Raw genomic sequence first — 20,898 nt, 5'->3', positions numbered from 1 at the left:
ACCTGCAGCCACCTGTTCTGTCTACCCTACCTGCAGTCACCTGCTCTGTCTACCCTACCTGCTCTGTCTACACTACCTGCAGTCACCTGCTCTATCTACCCTACCTGCAGTCACCTGTTCTGTTTACCCTACCTGCTCTGTCCACCCTACCTGCAGTCACCTCCTCTGTCTACCCTACCTGCTCTGTCTACCCTACCTGCAGTCACCTGCTCTGTCTACCCTACCTGCAGACACCTGTTCTGTTTACCCTACCTGCTCTGTCTACCCTACCTGCAGTCACCTGCTCTGTCCACCCTACCTGCTCTGTCTACCCTACCTGCAGTCACCTGCTCTGTCTACCCTACCTGCAGCCACCTGTTCTGTTCACCCTACCTGCTCTGTCCACCCTACCTGCAGTCACCTGCTCTGTCTACCCTACCTGCAGTCACCTGCTCTGTCTACCCTACTTGCAGTCACCTGGTTTGTCTACCCTACCTGCTCTGTCTACCCTACATGCAGACACCTGCTCTGTCTACCCTACCTGCAGACACCTGCTCTGTCTACCCTACCTGCAGTCACCTGCTATTTCACCCTACCTGCAGTCACCTGCTCTGTCTACCCTACCTGCAGTCACCTGGTTTGTCCACCCTACCTGCTCTGTCTACCCTACCTGCAGCCACCTGTTCTGTTTACCCTACCTGCTCTGTTTACCCTACCTGCTCTGTCAACCCTACCTGCAGTCACCTGCTCTGTCTACCCTACCTGCAGTCACCTGCTCTGTCCACCCTACCTGCAGCCACCTGTTCTGTCTACCCTACCTGCAGTCACCTGCTCTGTTTACCCTACCTGCTCTGTCTACCCTACCTGCAGTCACCTGCTCTGTCCACGCTACCTGCAGTCACCTGCTCTGTCTACCCTACCTGCAGTCACCTGCTCTGTCTACTCTACCTGCAGCCACCTGTTCTGTCTACCCTACCTGCTCTGGTTACCCTACCCGCAGTCACCTGTGTTGTCTACCCTACCTGCTCTGTCTACCCTGCCTGCTCTGTCTACCTTACCTGCAGTCACCTGCTCTGTCTACCCTACCTGCAGTCACCTGCTCTGTCTACCCTACCTGCAGTCACCTGCTCTGTCCACCCTACCTGCAGTCACCTGCTCTGTCTACCCTACCTGCAGTCACCTGCTCTGTCTACCCTACCTGCAGTCACCTGTTCTGTTCACCCTACCTGCTCTGTCTACCCTACCTGCAGTCACCTGTCCTGTATACCCTACCTGCTCTGGTTACCCTACCTGCAGTCACCTGCTCTGTCCACCCTACCTGCAGTCACCTGCTCTGTCTACCCTACCTGCTCTGTCTACCCTACCTGCAGTCACCTGGTTTGTCTACCCTACCTGCAGTCACCTGCTCTGTCTACCCTACCTGCAGCCACCTGTTCTGTTTACCCTACCTGCTCTGTCTACCCTACCTGCAGTCACCTGCTCTGTCTACCCTACCTGCAGTCACCTGTTCTGTTCACCCTACCTGTTCTGTTCACCCTACCTGCTCTGTCTACCCTACCTGCAGTCACCTGGTTTGTCTACCCTACCTGCAGTCACCTGCTCTGTCTACCCTACCTGCAGCCACCTGTTCTGTTTACCCTACCTGCTCTGTCTACCCTACCTGCAGTCACCTGCTCTGTCTACCCTACCTGCAGTCACCTGTTCTGTTCACCCTACCTGTTCTGTTCACCCTACCTGCAGTCACCTGTCCTGTATACCCTACCTGCTCTGTTTACCCTACCTGCAGTCATCTGCTCTGTCTACCCTACCTGCAGTCACCTGCTCTGTCTACCCTACCTGCTCTGTCTACCCTACCTGCAGCCACCTGTTCTGTTACCCTACCTGCTCTGTCTACCCTACCTGCAGTCACCTGCTCTGTCTACCCTACCTGCAGTCACCTGCTCTGTCTACCCTACCTGCAGTCACCTGCTCTGTCCACCCTACCTGCTCTGTCTACCCTACCTGATCTGTCTACCCTACCTGCAGTCACCTGCTCTGTCCACCCTACCTGCTCTGTCTACCCTACCTGCAGTCACCTGCTCTGTCTACCCTACCTGCTCTGTCTACCCTACCTGCTCTGTCTACCCTACCTGCAGTCACCTGCTCTGTCCACCCTACCTGCTCTGTCTATCCTACCTGCAGTCACCTGCTCTGTCTACCCTACCTGCTCTGTCTACCCCACCTGCAGTGACCTGCTCTGTCTACCCTACCTGCAGTCACCAGCTCTGTCTACCCTACCTGCAGTCACCTGCTCTGTCTACCCTACTTGCTCTGTCTACCCTACCTGCAGTCACCTGCTCTGTCCACCCTACCTGCAGCCACCTGCTCTGTCTACCCTACCTGCTCTGTCTACCCTACCTGCAGTCACCTGCTCTGTCTACTCTACCTGCAGCCACCTGTTCTGTGTACCCTACCTGCTCTGTCTACCCTACCTGCTCTGTCTACTCTACCTGCAGCCACCTGTTCTGTGTACCCTACCTGCTCTGTCTACCCTACCTGCTCTGTCTATCCTACCTGCAGTCACCTGCTCTGTCCACCCTACCTGCTCTGTCTATCCTACCTGCAGTCACCTGCTCTGTCTACCCTACCTGCTCTGTCTACCCTACCTGCAGTGACCTGCTCTGTCTACCCTACCTGCAGTCACCTGCTCTGTCTACCCTACCTGCAGTCACCTGCTCTGTCTACCCTACTTGCTCTGTCTACCCTACCTGCAGTCACCTGCTCTGTCTACTCTACCTGCAGCCACCTGTTCTGTCTACCCTACCTGCTCTGTCTACCCTGCCTGCTCTGTCTATCCTACCTGCAGTCACCTGCTCTGTCTACCCTACCTGCTCTGTCTACCCTGCCTGCTCTGTCTATTCTACCTGCAGTCACCTGCTCTGTCAACCCTACCTGCTCTGTTTACCCTACCTGCAGTCACCTGCTGTCTACCCTACCTGCTCTGTCTACCCTACCTGCAGCCACCTGTTCTGTCTACCCTACCTGCTCTGTCTACCCTACCTGCAGTCACCTGCTCTTGTCTACCCTACCTGCAGTCACCTGTTCTGTTTACCCTACCTGCTCTGTCTACCCTACCTGCAGTCACCTGCTCTGTCTACCCTACCTGCAGTCACCTGTTCTGTTTACCCTACCTGCTCTGTCTACCCTACCTGCAGTCACCTGCTCTGCCTACCCTACCTGCAGTCACCTGCTCTGTCCACCCTACCTGCAGTCACCTGCTCTGTCTACCCTACCTGCAGTCACCTGCTCTGTCCACCGTACCTGCTCTGTCTACCCTACCTGCTCTGTCTACCCTACCTGCAGTCACCTGCTCTGTCCACCCTACCTGCTCTGTCTACCCTACCTGCAGTCACCTGCTCTGCCTACCCTACCTGCTCTGTCCACCCTACCTGCTCTGTCTAACCTACCTGCAGTCACCTGCTCTGTCCACCCTACCTGCTCTGTCTATCCTACCTGCAGTCACCTGCTTTGTCCACCCTACCTGCTCTGTCACCCTACCTGCAGTTACCTGCTCTGTCTATTCTACCTGCAGTCACCTGCTCTGTCTACCCTACCTGCTCTGTCTACCCTACCTGCAGTGACCTGCTCTGTCTACCCTACCTGCAGTCACCTGCTCTGTCTACCCTACCTGCAGTCACCTGCTCTGTCTACCCTACTTGCTCTGTCTACCCTACCTGCAGTCACCTGCTCTGTCTACCCTACCTGCAGTCACCTGCTCTGTCTACCCTACCTGCAGTCACCTGCTCTGTCTACCCTACCTGCAGTCACCTGTGATGTCTAGACAGTCTCATTAAATTACTGTTGTCATGTTGCTTAATTAAAAAACAATGCTTATAGCAGGATGCCCTCAGATTCAAAAGTCCAACACATGGTGTAAAAATAAATGTAGCCCCCTCCCCAACAATACAAATATTTGTTTACGCCCACAAATAACAACAACTGTATTGAACCTGTGTTTATAAACGTGGATAACAACTTATTGAGGCACAATGGAAAGCAGGCAGGGCTACGGGCCAGAAGGTTGAGGGTTTGCTGACCACCAGAGAAGAGCTCACCTGGCAGTTTCATTACACTACGATCAGAGCTGGCCAAAGACAATGATCAGCTAAGGGGAATTAGATTTTTAACATTTTGATTCCATATTTATAATTATATAAAATATATGCAATTCATTTTCCACCAACAGGTTTCTGTGCCAAGGCACCACACAACCAATAAATAAAGCATGCCGACTTCGGCACTTCAATATCAGGGTTTCCGTTTTCAACACCACAATACATAGATGTCAATCTCAGCAAACAGAAAATACATCCCTCCTTACCTTGTAGCCTTGCCCACTCTGATTGTCATCAAACTTTTTGGTGTTTTGTAACAGTTATCTCCTGATTGGAATGATTGATTGATTTTATTTGTCAGTAAAAAGTAGATATATACACACAGTACCCTTGTCAATTCAACGTCTGTATTGAAGCGTTAGATTCTAGGTGAGTCGGGAATAGCCGCTCGGATTGGAGAGGAGGCAGAGCACGCGTTAAAGTTTCCTGAATAACTGGGCCTGTCTGGAACATATGTTTCGGTTAGCTGGTAATTGCCGGCTTTAGGCCAATAAAATGTATTAAAAGCCGTGAAGGTTCAGACCAGTTCGTAAGTGTTTTGTTTAATTCTGAGCCCTTTTCTTTATTTGCCACAATATTATATCCTACTCGTATTTTCCCTATAAAAATGTACTTACTTTTGATATTACCCTAATAAAGTTTAGAAACTTGTGTGAAGGTTTAATGTGGCTATTAGCCTATTATACTGCAGGCCTATGATATTAAGGGAGTGCGCACCGACACTCCAACTGACACCAACAGTTGAACTTGAGGTGAGGAAAAATATTTTAGGCCTAGCAGAGTTACTCCCATAACCTTACAATATAATGATTATCTTTATAAAAAAATATTAGCATGAAAAACTAACGAAGTAGACTCCTTCTGTACGCCTATATCTCTATAGCAGACGCAGTAGGCTAGCCCATCTGACAAGGATAATTAAATGCATTCTGGTGTAATAGCATGCCCTCGTCATATCGCTCTCTCTCTCTCTGGGGCTAGGCCTAAGCTTCTCTTCCTTTATATAAATTGTTTATATTAATATCGTACAGTGGACGCCTAAATCAAATCAAACTTTATTTGCCACATGCGCCGAATACAAGTGTAGAACTTACCGTGAAATGCTTACTTACAAGCCCTTAACCAACAGTGCAGTTCAAGAAGAAGAAAATATTTACCATGTAGGCTAAAATAAAAAGTAATAATGAAAAGTAACACAATAAGAATAACGAGGCTATATACAGGGGGCACCGGTACTGAGTCAGTGTGCAGGTGTACATGTAGGTGGGGGCGAAGTGACTATGCATTGTTAACAAACAAACAGAGAGTAGGAGCAGTGTACAAGAGAGGGGGGGTCAATGTCTGACCATTTTATGGGCTTTCCTCTGACACCGCCTATTATAAAAGTCTATAGGCTTAAGCATGCAATGCCCAGATGCATTTAGTGCTCAAATCTCTGACAGCTGAACCATGAGGTGGACAATTATTATTTTAGGAAAGTAAAAACCAATAAAACAATAAGCTATAAAGCTTTGTAATGCTACACATCTACACACAAGGAAAGTGGCTCATTTGGCCAATATCCCTTGTTTATTGGTGACGCTGGTTGTATGGGTGACGCCCTAATGGGTTAAGCACCCAATGCATATGGATTTCTCAAATGTTCAATAAATAAAAATCTGGTCGATCTCCAAGGCATTATTAGTCAATCACCAAACATTTATGTAAATGTCTCGCTCTGTTGGTGGTGGGTGCACCTGATTCAGCTGCCCTGCGTACCGGGTAGGTGACGTGTTCACATTTTGAAACATTTCACATGTCTGAAGGTATAAACTCTGCCTTCCTGGCGGGCCCAGGGGGAGCAAATCAAGTGCACTATAGGCCTACAACTGGCCAATGGGATGGCTCAGATGACTGTGTCTGTAGTAACGTAGCAGGCGTTAAAGACAGCTACAGTGAAGTTGATACTGTGAGATTTATAAACACAGAGCATTTAACATCTTACTCAAATGTTTAAATATAATTTTTTTTTAAACGGCCCGAGAAGAACAATGCATTGGCAAGGCAATTCAAGCAAAGCCAATATGCGGTAATAATGTTTTGGGCCTATAACCTACTGCTCAAATCTCATTACTACACTAGTGTTTCATTAGGTTAATGTTGCATAGGCTTACATTTTTTAAGTAACGAAAAAAAACAATTTTAACGGTAGATCTCGGCTTGCATTTTGACTCAAACTGATCTTGACTCAAAAAAGTTGGGACCACTGCTATAGCCTATTACAGATCTGGACAAACAATCCACCTACCACTATTGTCACTTTGGCTCCCGAGTGGCGCAGCGGTCTAAGGCACTGCATCTCAGTGCTAGTGTCACGGCTGTTCGAAGGAGCGGACCAAGATGCAGTGTTTTTGTAGTTACACATATTTATTAGAAGTGAAACTGAATGCAATACATTAATAACTTGAAAATACAAAACAACAAACCATGATGCAGAGAGGACAACACACTACTCAAAAGACAATAACCCACAAACAACATGCAGAAACACCCCTACTAAATATGACCTCCAATCAGAGGCAACGAGGACCAGCTGCCTCCAATTGAAGGTCAACCCAATAAACCCCAACCTAGAAATAGACAAACTAGAACTACAACATAGAAATATAAAACATAGTGCACATACAAAAACACCCCTGTCACGCCCTAACCACTCTACCATAGAAAATAACAACTTATATTGGTCAGGACGTGACAGTACCCCCTCCCCCCCACAGGTGCAGACGCCGAATGCACCCAGACAAATAAAACCCCCAACAAAACACAAAGGGAGGGTAGGGTTGGTGACTAATGTCTATGGCGGCAGCTCTGGTTCTGGGCGTAGTACCCCCACCGCCCGCTGATCCCCCGCTTCTGTATGTCCGGAGGAACCAGACCATGGATCATCGCCGGAGGCTTCGGACCGCCAACCGCCGCTGAAGACTCTGGGCTAAAGGCCGCCGCTGAAGACACTGAGCTGCAGACCACCGCTGGAGGCTCTGGGCTGAGGAGCGTCGCTGGGGGCTCTGGGCTGAGGAGCGTCGCTGGGGGCTCTGGGCTGAGGAGCGTAGCTGGGGGCTCTGGGCTGAGGAGCGTAGCTGGGGGCTCTGGGCTGAGGAGCGTAGCTGGGGGCCGAGTGTTCACAGCAGGCACTGGCTGTACCGGGTTATGGACGCGCACTGGAGGGTGAGTGCGAGGAGCAGGAATCGGTCTCACCGGACTGGGGAGACACACTAATGGCCGAGTGCTCACAGCAGGCACTGGCTGTACCGGGTTATGGATGCGCCCTGGAGGCCTGATGCGTGGGGCTGGCATAGGAGGCGCCAGACTAGTAACACGCACCTCAGGGCAAGTGCGGGGAGCAGGAACAGGACGTACTGGGCTGGGCAGGCGCACTGGAGGCCTGATGCGTGGGGCTGGCTTTGGAGGCACCAGACTAGTAACACGCACCTCAGGGCGAGTGCGGGGAGCAGGAACAGGACGTACTGGGCTGGGCAGACGCACTGGAGGCCTGATGCGTGGGGCTGGCTTTGGAGGCGCCAGACTAGTACCACATACCTTCAGGCTAGTGCAGGGAGCAGGAACAGGACGTACTGGGCTATGGTGGTGCACTGGAGGTAGAGTACGCGGAGCAGGCACAGGGTCCACTGGGTCTTGGAGATGCACTGGAGGTCTGGAGCGCACGGCCTGCACAACCCGTCCTGGCTGGATGGTCACTGTAGCCCGGCACGGGCGGAGCACTGGCACAGGGCGAACTGGGCTGTGCTGGGGAATGAGGGCTGCCGTGCGTAGAGCAGGCGCAGAATAAACTGGGCCGAGGAGACGCATTGGCGGCCAGATGCGCTGAGCAGGCACACTCCTTCCTGGCTGAATGCCAATCTTAGCCCGACAACGATGAGGAGCTTGCACCGAGCGCACCGGGCTTTGAATGCATATGGGCGATACAGTGCGCATTTCCACATAGCTCGGTGCTTTCCTCGTCACCCGCTCCCCATGGTAAGCACGGGGAGTTGGCTCAGGTCTCCATCCTGACTTAGCAAACCTCCCCGTGTGCCCCCCAAAAAAATGTTTTGGGGCTGCCTCTCGCACTTGCCTTTCGGTGCATATAACGCCTCGTAGTATCGTCGCTCTGCCTTCGCTGCCTCAAGTTCCTCCTTCGGGCACTGGTACTCCCCAGCCTGACTCCAGTGTCCTTCCCCGTCCAACATCTGCTCCCATGTTCATTCCTCCTGCTGCTCCTTCTTCTTACGCTGCTTGGTCCTTTGTTGGTGGGTTATTCTATCACGGCTGTTCGAAGGAGCGGACCAAGATGCAGCGTTTTCGTAGTTCCACATATTTATTAGAAGTGAAACTGAATACAATACATTAATAACTTGAAAATACAAACCAACAAACCGTGACAACACACTACTCAAAAGACAATAACCCACAAACAACATGCAGAAACACCCCTACTAAATATGACCTCCAATCAGAGGCAATGAGGACCAGCTGCCTCCGATTGAAGGTCAACCCAATAAACCCCAACCTAGAAATAGACAAACTAGAACTACAACATAGAAATAGAAAACATAGAACAAACACAAAAACACCCCCTGTCACGCCCTGACCACTCTACCATAGAAAATAACAACTTATATTGGTCAGGACGTGACAGCTAGAGGCGTCATTTCCACGGTCGTAACTTTAATGGGGAAAAACGACAGGCACAAGCAAGAGTATGAAAGAGTCGCAGGAGTCAAATTAAAGCAATCACTGCAGCAAGATTTAAGTGACAAATGGATTTTGCACTCCTCAAACAGGAAATATATGGCTGAAAAAAGATACTCAGGTGGGGGGGGTATGCGCTTAAGGAACAGTAAGGGAATAGAGCCTAACAGTGTTTCTGAGCAGGCCAGTCCAGTCTAGCCCCAGTCCATGCAGCTCAGTGTAAGTCTAGCCCAGAGGACACCTGTAGTCCTGCCCTAGGCCCAGTCGGTCTCAGTGGAGAGTAGTGGAACAGGAGCAGTGGAACAGTGGATGGGGTGTCAACCTTAATCCCCCTTAGTCCTCTCATTACCCCACGGCCACTGCATTGTGACGCAGAGACATTGAGCCAGTGTGTGTGCGTGTGTATGTGAGTGAGTGAGAGAGAGTGTGTGTGTATATGTGAGTGAAAGAGTGTGTGTGTGTGTGTGTGTGTGTGTGTGTGTGTGTGTGTGTGTGTGTGTGTGTGTGTGTGTGTGTGTGTGTGTGTGTGTTAGACAGCCCATTAATCAAGTGCTAGGCCTCGATGCAGTATCCGGTCACTACAGCGGTCACTAATACTCCCTCTCTCTCTCTCTGTCCCTCTGTCTGTCCCTCCTTTCCTCGATCTCTCTCTTTCTCCCTTCCTCTTTACCTCTCTCTCCCTGTCCCTTTCTCACCATCTCTCCCCGCTCTCGCTGTCCCTCCCTTCCTATTTCCCTCTCTCTCTCCGTCTCTCCCCCTCTCTCCAGAACCCGGTTTGCTTGCTAAACCTCATTAACAATTAATTACCAATCAGCTATAGTCAAGTCACCCCTGGACCTCTCAATGATTCATTAGTAAGGTTACACAATGGTGCAACACAAACACACTCACTTGCCTCAACATACTCACTGCCACATGAAATCACAATCACACACAAACATAAATAAACTAAAAAACCTAACCTATAATCCTCCCCACCATCACTGAACCTGATCATACCTATAATCCTCCTCACCATCACTGAACCTGATCATACCTATAATCCTCCCCACCATCACTGAACCTGATCATACCTATAATCCTCCCCACCATCACTGAACCTGATCATACCTATAATCCTCCCCACCATCACTGAACCTGATCATACCTATAATCCTCCCCACCATCACTGAACCTGATCATACCTATAATCCTCCCCACCATCACTGAACCTGATCATACCTATAATCCTCCCCACCATCACTGAACCTGATCATACCTATAATCCTCCCCACCATCACTGAACCTGATCATACCTATAATCCTCCCCACCATCACTGAACCTGATCATACCTATAATCCTCCCCACCATCACTGAACCTGATCATACCTATAATCCTCCCCACCATCACTGAACCTGATCATACCTATAATCCTCCCCACCATCACTGAACCTGATCATACCTATAATCCTCCTCACCATCACTGAACCTGATCATACCTATAATCCTCCCCACCATCACTGAACCTGATCATACCTATAATCCTCCCCACCATCACTGAACCCGATCATACCTATAATCCTCCCCACCATCACTGAACCTGATCATACCTATAATCCTCCTCACCATCACTGAACCTGATCATACCTATAATCCTCCCCACCATCACTGAACCTGATCATACCTATAATCCTCCCCACCATCACTGAACCTGATCATACCTATAATCCTCCCCACCATCACTGAACCTGATCATACCTATAATCCTCCCCACCATCACTGAACCTGATCATACCTATAATCCTCCCCACCATCACTGAACCTGATCATACCTATAATCCTCCCCACCATCACTGAACCTGATCATACCTATAATCCTCCCCACCATCACTGAACCTGATCATACCTATAATCCTCCCCACCATCACTGAACCTGATCATACCTATAATCCTCCCCACCATCACTGAACCTGATCATACCTATAATCCTCCCCACCATCACTGAACCTGATCATACCTATAATCCTCCCCACCATCACTGAACCTGAACATACCTCGCCTGCTGATTTGATATGTTGTACAGTCGTGGCCAAAAGTTTTGAGAATGACACAAATATTAATTTCCACAAAGTTTGCTGCTTCAGTGTCTTTAGATATGTTTATCAGATGTTACTATGGAATACAGAAGTATAATTACAAGCATTTCAAGTGTCAAAGGCTTTTATTGACAATTACATGAAGTTGATGCAAAGAGTCAATATTTGCAGTGTTGACCCTTCTTTTTCAAGACCTCTGCAATCCGCCCTGGCATGCAGTCAATTAACTTCTGGGCCACATCCTGACTGATGGCAGCCCATTCTTGCATAATCAATGCTTGGAGTCTGTCAGAATTTGTGGGGTTTTGTTTGTCCACCCGCTTCTTGAGGATTGACCACAAGTTCTCAATGGGATTAAGGTCTGGGGAGTTTCCTGGCCATGGACCCAAAATATCGATGTTTTGTTCCCCGAGCCACTTAGTTATCACTTTTGCCTTATGGCAAGGTGCTCCATCATGCTGGAAAAGGCATTGTTCGTCACCAAACTGTTCCTGGATGGTTTGGAGAAGTTGCTCTCGGAGGATGTGTTGGTACCATTCTTTATTCATGGGTGTGTTCTTAGGCAAAATTGTGAGTGAGCCCACTCCCTTGGCTGAGAAGCAACCCCACACATGAATGGTCTCAGGATGCTTTACTGTTGGCATGACACAGGACTGATGGTAGCGCTCACCTTGTCTTCTCCGGACAAGCTTTTTTCCAGATGCCCCAAACAATCGGAAAGGGGATTCATCAGAGAAAATGTCTTTCCCCCAGTCCTCAGCAGTCCAATCCCTGTACCTTTTGCAGAATATCAGTCTGTCCCTGATGTTTTTCCTGGAGAGAAGTGGCTTCTTTCCTGCCCTTCTTGACACCAGGCCATCCTCCAAAAGTCTTCGCCTCACTGTGCGTGCAGATGCACTCACACCTGCCTGCTGCCATTCCTGAGCAAGCTCTGTACTGGTGGTGCCCCGATCCCGCTGCTGAATCAACTTTAGGAGACGGTCCTGGCACTTGCTGGACTTTCTTGAGCCCTGAAGCCTTCTTCACAACAATTGAACCGTTCTCCTTGAAGTTCTTGATGATCCGATAAATGGTTGATTTAGGTGCAATCTTACAGGCAGCAATATCCTTGCCTGTGAAGCCCTTTTTGTGCAAAGCAATGACGACGGCACGTTTTTCCTTGCAGTTAACCATGATTGACAGAGGAAGAACAATGATTCCAAGCACCACCCTCCTTTTGAAGCTTCCAGTCTGTTATTCGAATCTGTTATTCGAATCAATCGGCATGACAGAGTGATCTCCAGCTTTGTCCTCATCAACACTCACACCTGTGTTAATGAGAGAATCACTGACATGATGTCAGCTGGTCCTTTTGTGGCAGGGCTGAAATGCAGTGGAATTTTTTTTTTGGGGGGGGGGATTCAGTTCATTTGCATGGCAAAGAGGGACTTTGCAATTAATTGCAATTCATCTGATCACTCTTCAAAACATTCTGGAGTATATGCGAATTGCCATAATACAAACTGAGGCAGCAGATTTTGTGAAAATTAATATTTGTGTCATTCTCAAAACTTTTGGCCACGACTGTACTCTACTGTGACTTTGAGGTGGAGGAGTGAGGCCATGTGCGTGTGTGTGACCTTGGGTGGGAATCCGCAGACAAGACTGATGTGTTGAACAGTCCCACTGGACAACACACACACACACACACACACACCCTATATCAACATGTCCAGATGAGTGTTGTGTCAGTCCACTCAGACCAGTGACATGGTGTTTGATGGAAGACACAACCCTGGTTCAGACTAACACCACGTAAGAGAAGAGAGTATAGAGTACGTCTGGCATGAGCTGGAGATCTAATATGGATTATGTTATTCATAAGCATTTCTGATATCATACAAACACTAGTGTATTTAGCTAGTTAACTATATTATAGTTTGTCAATTTTCAATAGCTATTGATTGGAAGCCACATGATCTGATAAGAAGCCTAAGTGTTTCTACATATGATATTGATTGATTGAATTTATTAGGCCATTTTTTTTTAAATACATACAAAAAGGGCACTCCAGACGGTGACACCTCCACATACAATAAGAAAATCATCAAGGATAATACAATAAAGTTTATTTCCATTGTGGTCCTTTTGAAGAGGGAAGGGGGAAGAGGGAATTAATTATATTGTGTAGGACTGGTGTTAGCCTACTTTATGAGGCATGACTGTCATGGGTTAAATATCACACCTGATCATCAAACTGTTATGCAGAAGTGGGACACTAAAAGAGCTGAGATGAGAAGAGTTATGAGAGAGCTCAGTGCACGGGATTGTCGCGGCTGGCGCACATCTGTCTGGTGCACTTTACACTTGCCCGACCTATAACGTGGTCACTCACAGCAGGGCATGGGAACAATATGAGCACAACATCTAAACGCAGAAGGAATCAATAGAAACAGATAGATTAAATCAGATAATAATATCTTTGAGATTCATAACAGATTGATATCAGGCTAGTGTTAAGTGTTGGAGCACGGCTGATGTGAGATGAGGAGGACCAATAATAAACAATATGTGACGTGAGCGACAACTGACGCACACCTGTAACGGCGGGGTTACAGTTATGATATGTGAACGATGGATGTGAGTTATATTGGTTACAGTGTAGGATATCACCAACGCTTGGCGCTATCACAAAGAAAAATAAATGCTAGATGAATTTGGAGGGCACATTCTCGTAAACATCCACAGCTTGCTTCTACCGGTTGGTGAGAGCCACAAACAGAGCCAGAACGATGTAGATAGAAATACGCTCACTCTGACACGCATAGAGATGCGCACAAATACAAGGCAGTATGGACATCCTGTAACATCTTGGAGTAATTGCTTGATTTGGAATAAAAATGATCAGGCAATTTCGGAGCGCGTCACACTCACAATATAATATAAACACGGAAAGGCTTTAGGCTACATGAGAAGGCGCTGCCGAGTCTTATAATGGTGTCATTGTCACAAGTGATAAATTAGGTATCAAACACCTTACCTCCTTGGTGTTGACGATACCTCTCACGTATTTCCCCAGAACCGAGCCAACGCAGAGAACGCTGGACACCACGGCCAGGCACAAAAGTCTCTCGCAAACCTCCATCTTATCCCAGAATTTCGCTACTCAGTGGTCGTCCCGGCCCCCCTTCCCAATCAACTGGAATGCAGGAAACGACAGTATCGGAGAAGGAAGCTGAGAAGACACAGGGCGCGCGTTCTCGCCTTTTGCCGATGCAAAAGGCGCCCCAATATTTCAGCTGTGAGCGCGCTTTGGATAAGCGCCTCTACTTCTTCCCCACTCACTGGTAACAGAGGCAGAATGCGCGTTCTCGCTCTCAGATTGCGACACATTCAAGAGACATACATCAATCATTCACGTTGAAATTCATTTGTTACCTATTTGGTCAAACATTTTCGATGAGTGGGGTTTTCACTCACATTATAGGCCTGTTATTCACTCTTAGCTTAGGCCTATAGAATTGAACAAGACTAATAGGCTACACCTTCTAAAACAACTACACAAAATAATGTAAATCATCACCCCAAGGATAGGCTACATGATTTTCACATGTTCAGATAAAAGTATTTATGTTTCTTTGTAATTTTGTCTTGTCTGGTTTTTCTTTATTTTTACTATTTTCTACATTGTATAATAATAGTGAAGACATCAAAACTATGAAATAATACATATGGAATAATGTAGCAACCAAAAAAGTGTTAAACAAATCACAATATATTTCTTGAAATAGTAAGCATTTCGCATTGATGACAGCTTTGCACACTCTTTGCATTCTCTCAACCAGCTTCATGAGGTAGTCACCTGGAATGCATTTCAATTAACAGGTATGCCTTGTTAAAAGTTAATTTGTGGAATGTCTTTCCTTCTTAATGCGTTTGAGCCAATCAGTTGTGTTATGACAAGGTAGGGGAAGTATGGAGATGGTCTTTTACCAAATAGGGCTAAGTCCATATTTTGGCAAGAACAGACAGCTCAAAAAGCAAAGATAAACAACAGTTCATCGTTACTTTAAGACATGAGGGTCAGTCAATATGGACAATTAAGACATTTTTAAGTTTCTTCAAGTACAGTCGCAAAAATCCTCAAGCGCTATGATGAAGCTGGCTCTCATGAGAACCGCCACAGGAATGGAAGACCCAGAGTTACCTCTGCTGTAGAGGATAAGTTCATTAAAGTTACCAGCCTCAGAAATCCGAACCTAAATAAATGCTTCACAGAGTTCAAGTAACAGACACATCTCAACATCAACTGTTCAGAGGAGACTGTAGGAATCAGGACTTCATGGTCGAATTGCTGCAAAGAAACCACTACTAAAGAACACCAATAAGAAGAATAAACTTGCTTGGGCCAAGAAACACGAGCAATGGACATTAATTAGACCAGTGGAAATTTGTCCTTTGGTCTGGAGTCCAAATTGGACATTTTTGGTTCCAACCGCCGTGTCTTTGTGAGACGCAGTGTGGGTGAACGGATAATCTTCACATGTGTATTTCCCACTGTAAAGCATGGAGGAGTAGGTGTTATGGTGTGTGGGGGTGCTTTGTTGGTGACACTGTCTGTGATTTACTTAGAACTCAAGGCACACTTAACCAGCATGGCTACCACAGCATTCTGCCGCGATACGCCATCCCATCTGGTTTGCGCATAGTGGGACTATCATTTGTTTTTCAACAGGACAATGACCCAACACACCTTCAGGCTGTGTAAGGGCTATTTTACCAAGAAGGAGAGTGATGGAGTGCTGCATCAGATGACCTGGCCTCCGCAATCCCCCGACCTCAACCAAATTCAAATGGTTTGGGATGAGTCGGGACACAGAGTGAAGGAAAAGCAGCCAACAAGTGCTCAGCGTATGTGGGAACTCATTCAAGACTATTGGAAAAGCATTCCAGGTGAAGCTGGTTCAGAGAATGGCAAAAGTATGTAAAGCTGTCATCAAGGCAAAAGGGTGGCTACTTTGACGAATCTGAAATATAAAATATATTTCGATTTTTTTAACACTTTTTTGGTTACTACATGATTCCATATGTATTATTTCATAGTTCTGATGTCTTCACTATTATTCTTCAACATAGAATATAGTAGAAATAAAGAAAAACCCTTGAATGAGTAGGTGTTCTAAAACTTTTGACCGGTAGGGTATGTGTTTTTCTTTTTACCGTCGAGGACCACTTTGGAAACAAACGTTTTAATTAATACTTTCAAGTGATATCCTCTGGGTCCACATTGTACATTTTGTTGTATATGTCTGTTACCCAAAATAAATTCAATTCAATAATAGCTCACAAATAAAGAATTATCCTTAGTCCAAACAGACACTGCCCGCTAACGAATGCCTACTAACTGATGAGTTAATTATACAAAGATCATTGTTCAGTTATATTAGGCAGCTTTCTCCTATTGCTAAAGCTTTTTCAAACACTAGTCCAATTTTAAACCATTTAAAATTAACTTTATGGTGGGTTATGTTCATTACATTACAAAATAAAAAAAACAATTGGCTCACTAAATTTGATATAATGCAGTTAAAACCGGTGTGTCAATCTGAGTAACATAGTAAAAATATCCCAATCAAAATCAATCAGTTTAAACTAGAGATTTTTTGTTGTTCCATGGGCTGCATCTCAATCCTCCACATCTGAGCAACAGCGGTGTCTGTCAGACCATGTCATGGGACTAGTCTGAAGGTAACTTATACAAATGAATGGTAGTATGGAGGTAGTTTTGAGCCAACAAAAATAAGAGGTTAAATATGTGTTAAAAAATATATATATATTTCCTGAGCTTTCTTATCTCCTAGATATAGGACATACACTAAAAAACCTTATTCCCAACAGTTTATACTTTGAGGTTAACAGCTTGTGTGCTATCCATACGTTTAGCATACCTCATACAAATAGGTCTATTGCCACATGTCCACCAGATGCAAACTCTTTGCTTCCGTCAGAAGTCATTCATCGTCAATGGAGCAGTCCGCAACACTATGTTGGGTGTGCTTCACTAGGCTGCGGTGTGTTCTGTGTACCTTATCCGTTCAATATTTTCAACTCGTTGCTTTACTGTACGGTGGTACAAACAGATGTACACACACAGACTCCAAATAGCTAGCTTTTAGCTATACTGAACAAAAATATAAAATGCAACATGTAAAGTGTTGGTCCCATGTTTCATGAGCTGAAATTAAAGATCCCCGAAATTTTACAAACAGACAAAAAGCGTGTCTCTCAAACTTTGTGCACAAATTTGTTTACATCCCTTTTAGTGAACATTTCTCCTGTGCCAAGATAATCCATCCACCAGACAGGTGTGGCATATCAAGAAGCTGATTAAACAGCATGATCATTACACAGGTGCACCTTGTGCTGGGGACAATAAAAGGCCACTAAAATATGCAGTTTTGCTTTTTTTTCCAAAGAGATATCCGGGATGGTAACATACTCTGTTTCACGGAAACATGGCTAGCTGGGGACATGCTGTCGGAGTCCGTACAGCCAATGGGATTTTCAGTGCAATACGCCGACAGGAATAAACATCTCTTCGGTAAGAAGAAGGGCGGGGGTGTATGTTTCATGATTAACGACTCATGGTGTAATTGTAACAACATACATAAACTGAAGTCCTTTTGTTCAGCTGACCTACAATTCCTCACAATCAAATGCTGAGCGTATTATCTCCCAAGAGAACTCTCCACGGTTATTGTCATAGCCGTGTATATCCCCCCGCATGCGGATACCAAGTCAGCCATCAAGGAACGTCACTGGACTTTATGCAAACTGGAAACCATATATCCCGAGGCTGCATTTATTGTACCTGGGGATTTTAACAAAGCTAATTTGAGAACAAGGCTACCTAAATTCTATCAGCATATCGATTGCAGTACACGAGCGAGTAACACGCTCAACCATTGCTACTCTAACTTCTGCGACGCATACAAGGCCCTCCCCTGCCCTCCTTTTGGCAAATCTGAACATGATTCCATCTTGTTGCTCCCCTGCTACAGGCAGAAACTAAAACAGGAAATGCCCGTGCTTAGGTCTAGCCAACATTGGTCTGACCAATTGGATTCCACACTTCAAGACCGCTTCGATCATGTGGACTGGGATATGTGTCATGTAGCCTCAGACAATAACATTGACATATACGCTGACTTGGTGAGTGAGTTTATAAGGAAGTGTATAGGAGATGTTGTACCCACTGTGACTATTAAAACCTTCCCTAACCAGAAACCGTGGACTGATGGCAGCATATGCGCAAAACTGAAAGCACGTACCACCACATTTGATCATGGCAAGGCACTGGAAACATGGCCGAATACAAACAGTGTAGTTATTCCCGCCGTAAGGCGATCAAACAAGCAAAGCATCAGTATAGCGACAAAGTGGAGTCGCAATTCAACGGCTCAAACACGAGATGTGGCAGGGTCTACAGACAATCACAGATTACAAAAAGAAAACCAGCCCCATCGCGGACATCGACGTCTTGCTTCCAGACAAATGAAACAACTTCTTTGCGTGCTTTGAGGACAATACAGTGCCACTGATGCGGCCTGCTACCAAAGACTGTGGGCTCTCCTCCTCCGTGGCCGACGTGAGTAACACATTTAAAAGTGGTAACCCTCGCAAAGCTGCTGGCTCCCTAGCCGCATCCTCAGAGCATACGCAGACCAGCTGGCTGGTGTGTTTACGGACATATTCAACAAATCCTTATCCCAGTCTGCTGTCCCCACATGCTTCAAGATGACCACCATTGTTCCTGTTCCCAAGAATGCTAAGGTAACTGAACTAAATGACTATCGGTCCCTAGCACTCACTTCTGTCATCATGAAGTGCTTTGAGAGACGAGTCAAGGATCCTATCACCTCCACCCTACCTGTCACCCTAGACCCACTTCAATTTGCTTACCGCCCCAATAGATCCACAGACGATGCAATCGCCATCACACTGCACACTGCACACTGCCCTATCCCATCTGGACAAGAGGAATACCTATGTAAGAATGCTGTTAATTGATTACAGCTCAGCATTCAACACCATAGTACCCTCCAAACTCGTCATTATGCTTGAGACCTTGGGTCTCGACTCGCCCTGGGCAACAGGGTCCTGGACTTCCTGACGGGCCTCCCCCAGGTGGTAAAGGTAGGAAACATCTCCACTCCGCTGATCCTCAATACTGGGGCCCCACAAGGGTGTGTTCTCAGCCCCCTCCTGTACTCCCTGTTCACCCACGACTGCGTGGCCATTTAGGCCTCCAACTCAATCATCAAGTTTGCAGACGACACTACAGTGGTAGGCTTGATTACCAACAATGACGAGACAGCCTACAGGGAGGTGAGGGCCCTCGGAGTGTGGTGTCAAGAAAATAACCTCTCACTCAATGTCAGCAAAACAAGAGAGATTATTGTGGACTTCAGGAAACAGCAAAGGGAGCACTCCCCCATCCACATCAATGGGACAGCAGTGGAGAAGGTGGAAAGCTTCAAGTTCCTCGGTGTACATATCACGGACAAACTGAAATGGTCTACGCACTCAGAAAGTGTGGTGAAGAAGGCGCAACAACGCCTCTTCAACCTCAGGAGGCTGAAACAAATGTGGCTTGTCACTGAAAACCCACTAACTTTTACAGGTGCACAATTGAGAGCATCCTGTCGGACTGTATCACCGCCTGGTAACGCAACTGCACCTCCCACAACCGCAGGGCTCTCCAGAGGGTGGTGCGGTCTGCACAACGCATCACCAGGGGCAAACTACCTGCCCTCCAGGAAACCTACAACACCTGATGTCACAGGAAGGCAAAAAGATCATCAAGGACAATAACCACCCGAGCCACTGCCTGTTCACCCAGGGACCATCCAGAAGGCGAGGTCAGTACAGGTGCATCAAAGGTGGGACAGAGATTGAAAAACAGCTTCTATCTCAAGGCCATCAGATTGTTAAACAACCTCCACTAGCACACAGAGGCAGCTCAGACTTGATTGGCCACTTTAATAATGCCACTTTAAGAATGTTTACATACCTCGCATTACTCATCTCATATGTTTATACTGTATCCTTCACTATCTATTATTTACTATCTATTGCATCTTAGCCGCTCTGTCACTGCTCATCCATATATTTTATACTTATAATAATATATTCTTATCCCATTCCTTTACTAGAATGTATTAGGTTTTGTTGTGGAATTGTTAGATATTACCTGTTAGATACTGATGCACTGTCGGATCTAGAAGCATAAGAATTTCGCTCCACTCGGAATAACATCTGCTAACCATGTGTATGTGACAAATAAAATTTGATTTGACCACACCAGCCCAGGACCTCCACATCCGACTTTTAACCCTGCGGGATTGTCTGAGGCCAGCCACCCAGACAGCTGATGAAACTGAGGAGTTTTTCTGTCTGTAATAAAGCACTTTTGTGGGGAAAAACGAATTCTGATTGGCTGGGCCTGGCTCCCCAGTGGGTGGACCTATGCCCTCCCAGGCCCACCCATAGCGTCACCCCTGCCCAGTCATGCAATATCCATAGATTAGGGCCTAATTAATAAATTTTAATTGACTGACTTCTTTATATGAACTGTAGCTCAGTAAAATGTTTGAAATTGTTGCATGTTGCATTTATATTTTTGTTCTGTATACAGTGGGGGGGGAAAGTATTTGATCCCCTGCTGATTTTGTACGTTTGCCCACTAACAAAGAAAGGATCAGTCTATAATTTTAATGGTAGGTTTATTTGAACAGTGAGAGACAGAATAACAACAAAAATATCCAGAAACACGCATGTCAGAAATGTTATAAATTGATTTGCATTTTAATGAGGGAAATAAGTATTTGACCCCCTCTCAATCAGAAAGATTTCTGGCTCCCAGGTGTCTTTTATACAGGTAACGAGCTGAGATTAGGAGCACACTCTTAAAGGGAGTGC

The 20,898-nt window shown here is 46.6% G+C and overlaps 1 protein-coding gene across 2 annotated transcripts in view; it reads right to left on the bottom strand.

Annotated features, from left to right (window-relative positions):
• Positions 1–14,263, bottom strand: part of LOC106577338 (transmembrane protein 145-like) — a 79,766-nt gene extending 65,503 nt beyond the window's left edge. For both annotated transcript variants that reach the window (XM_014155305.2, XM_045712934.1), the window contains exon 1: positions 13,958–14,263. In XM_014155305.2, the coding sequence (XP_014010780.2) occupies positions 13,958–14,062 (105 nt within the window). In that variant the 5' untranslated portion in view covers positions 14,063–14,263. The remainder of the gene's footprint in view (positions 1–13,957) is intronic.
• Between the last annotated feature and the right edge of the window lie 6,635 nt (positions 14,264–20,898).

The sequence above is a fragment of the Salmo salar genome, chromosome ssa02 (assembly GCF_905237065.1).
Source record: "Salmo salar chromosome ssa02, Ssal_v3.1, whole genome shotgun sequence".
Classification (NCBI taxonomy): domain Eukaryota; kingdom Metazoa; phylum Chordata; class Actinopteri; order Salmoniformes; family Salmonidae; genus Salmo; species Salmo salar.
Note: the sequence above shows the minus strand (reverse complement) of the source record. Positions and strands in the feature narration are given on the sequence as shown.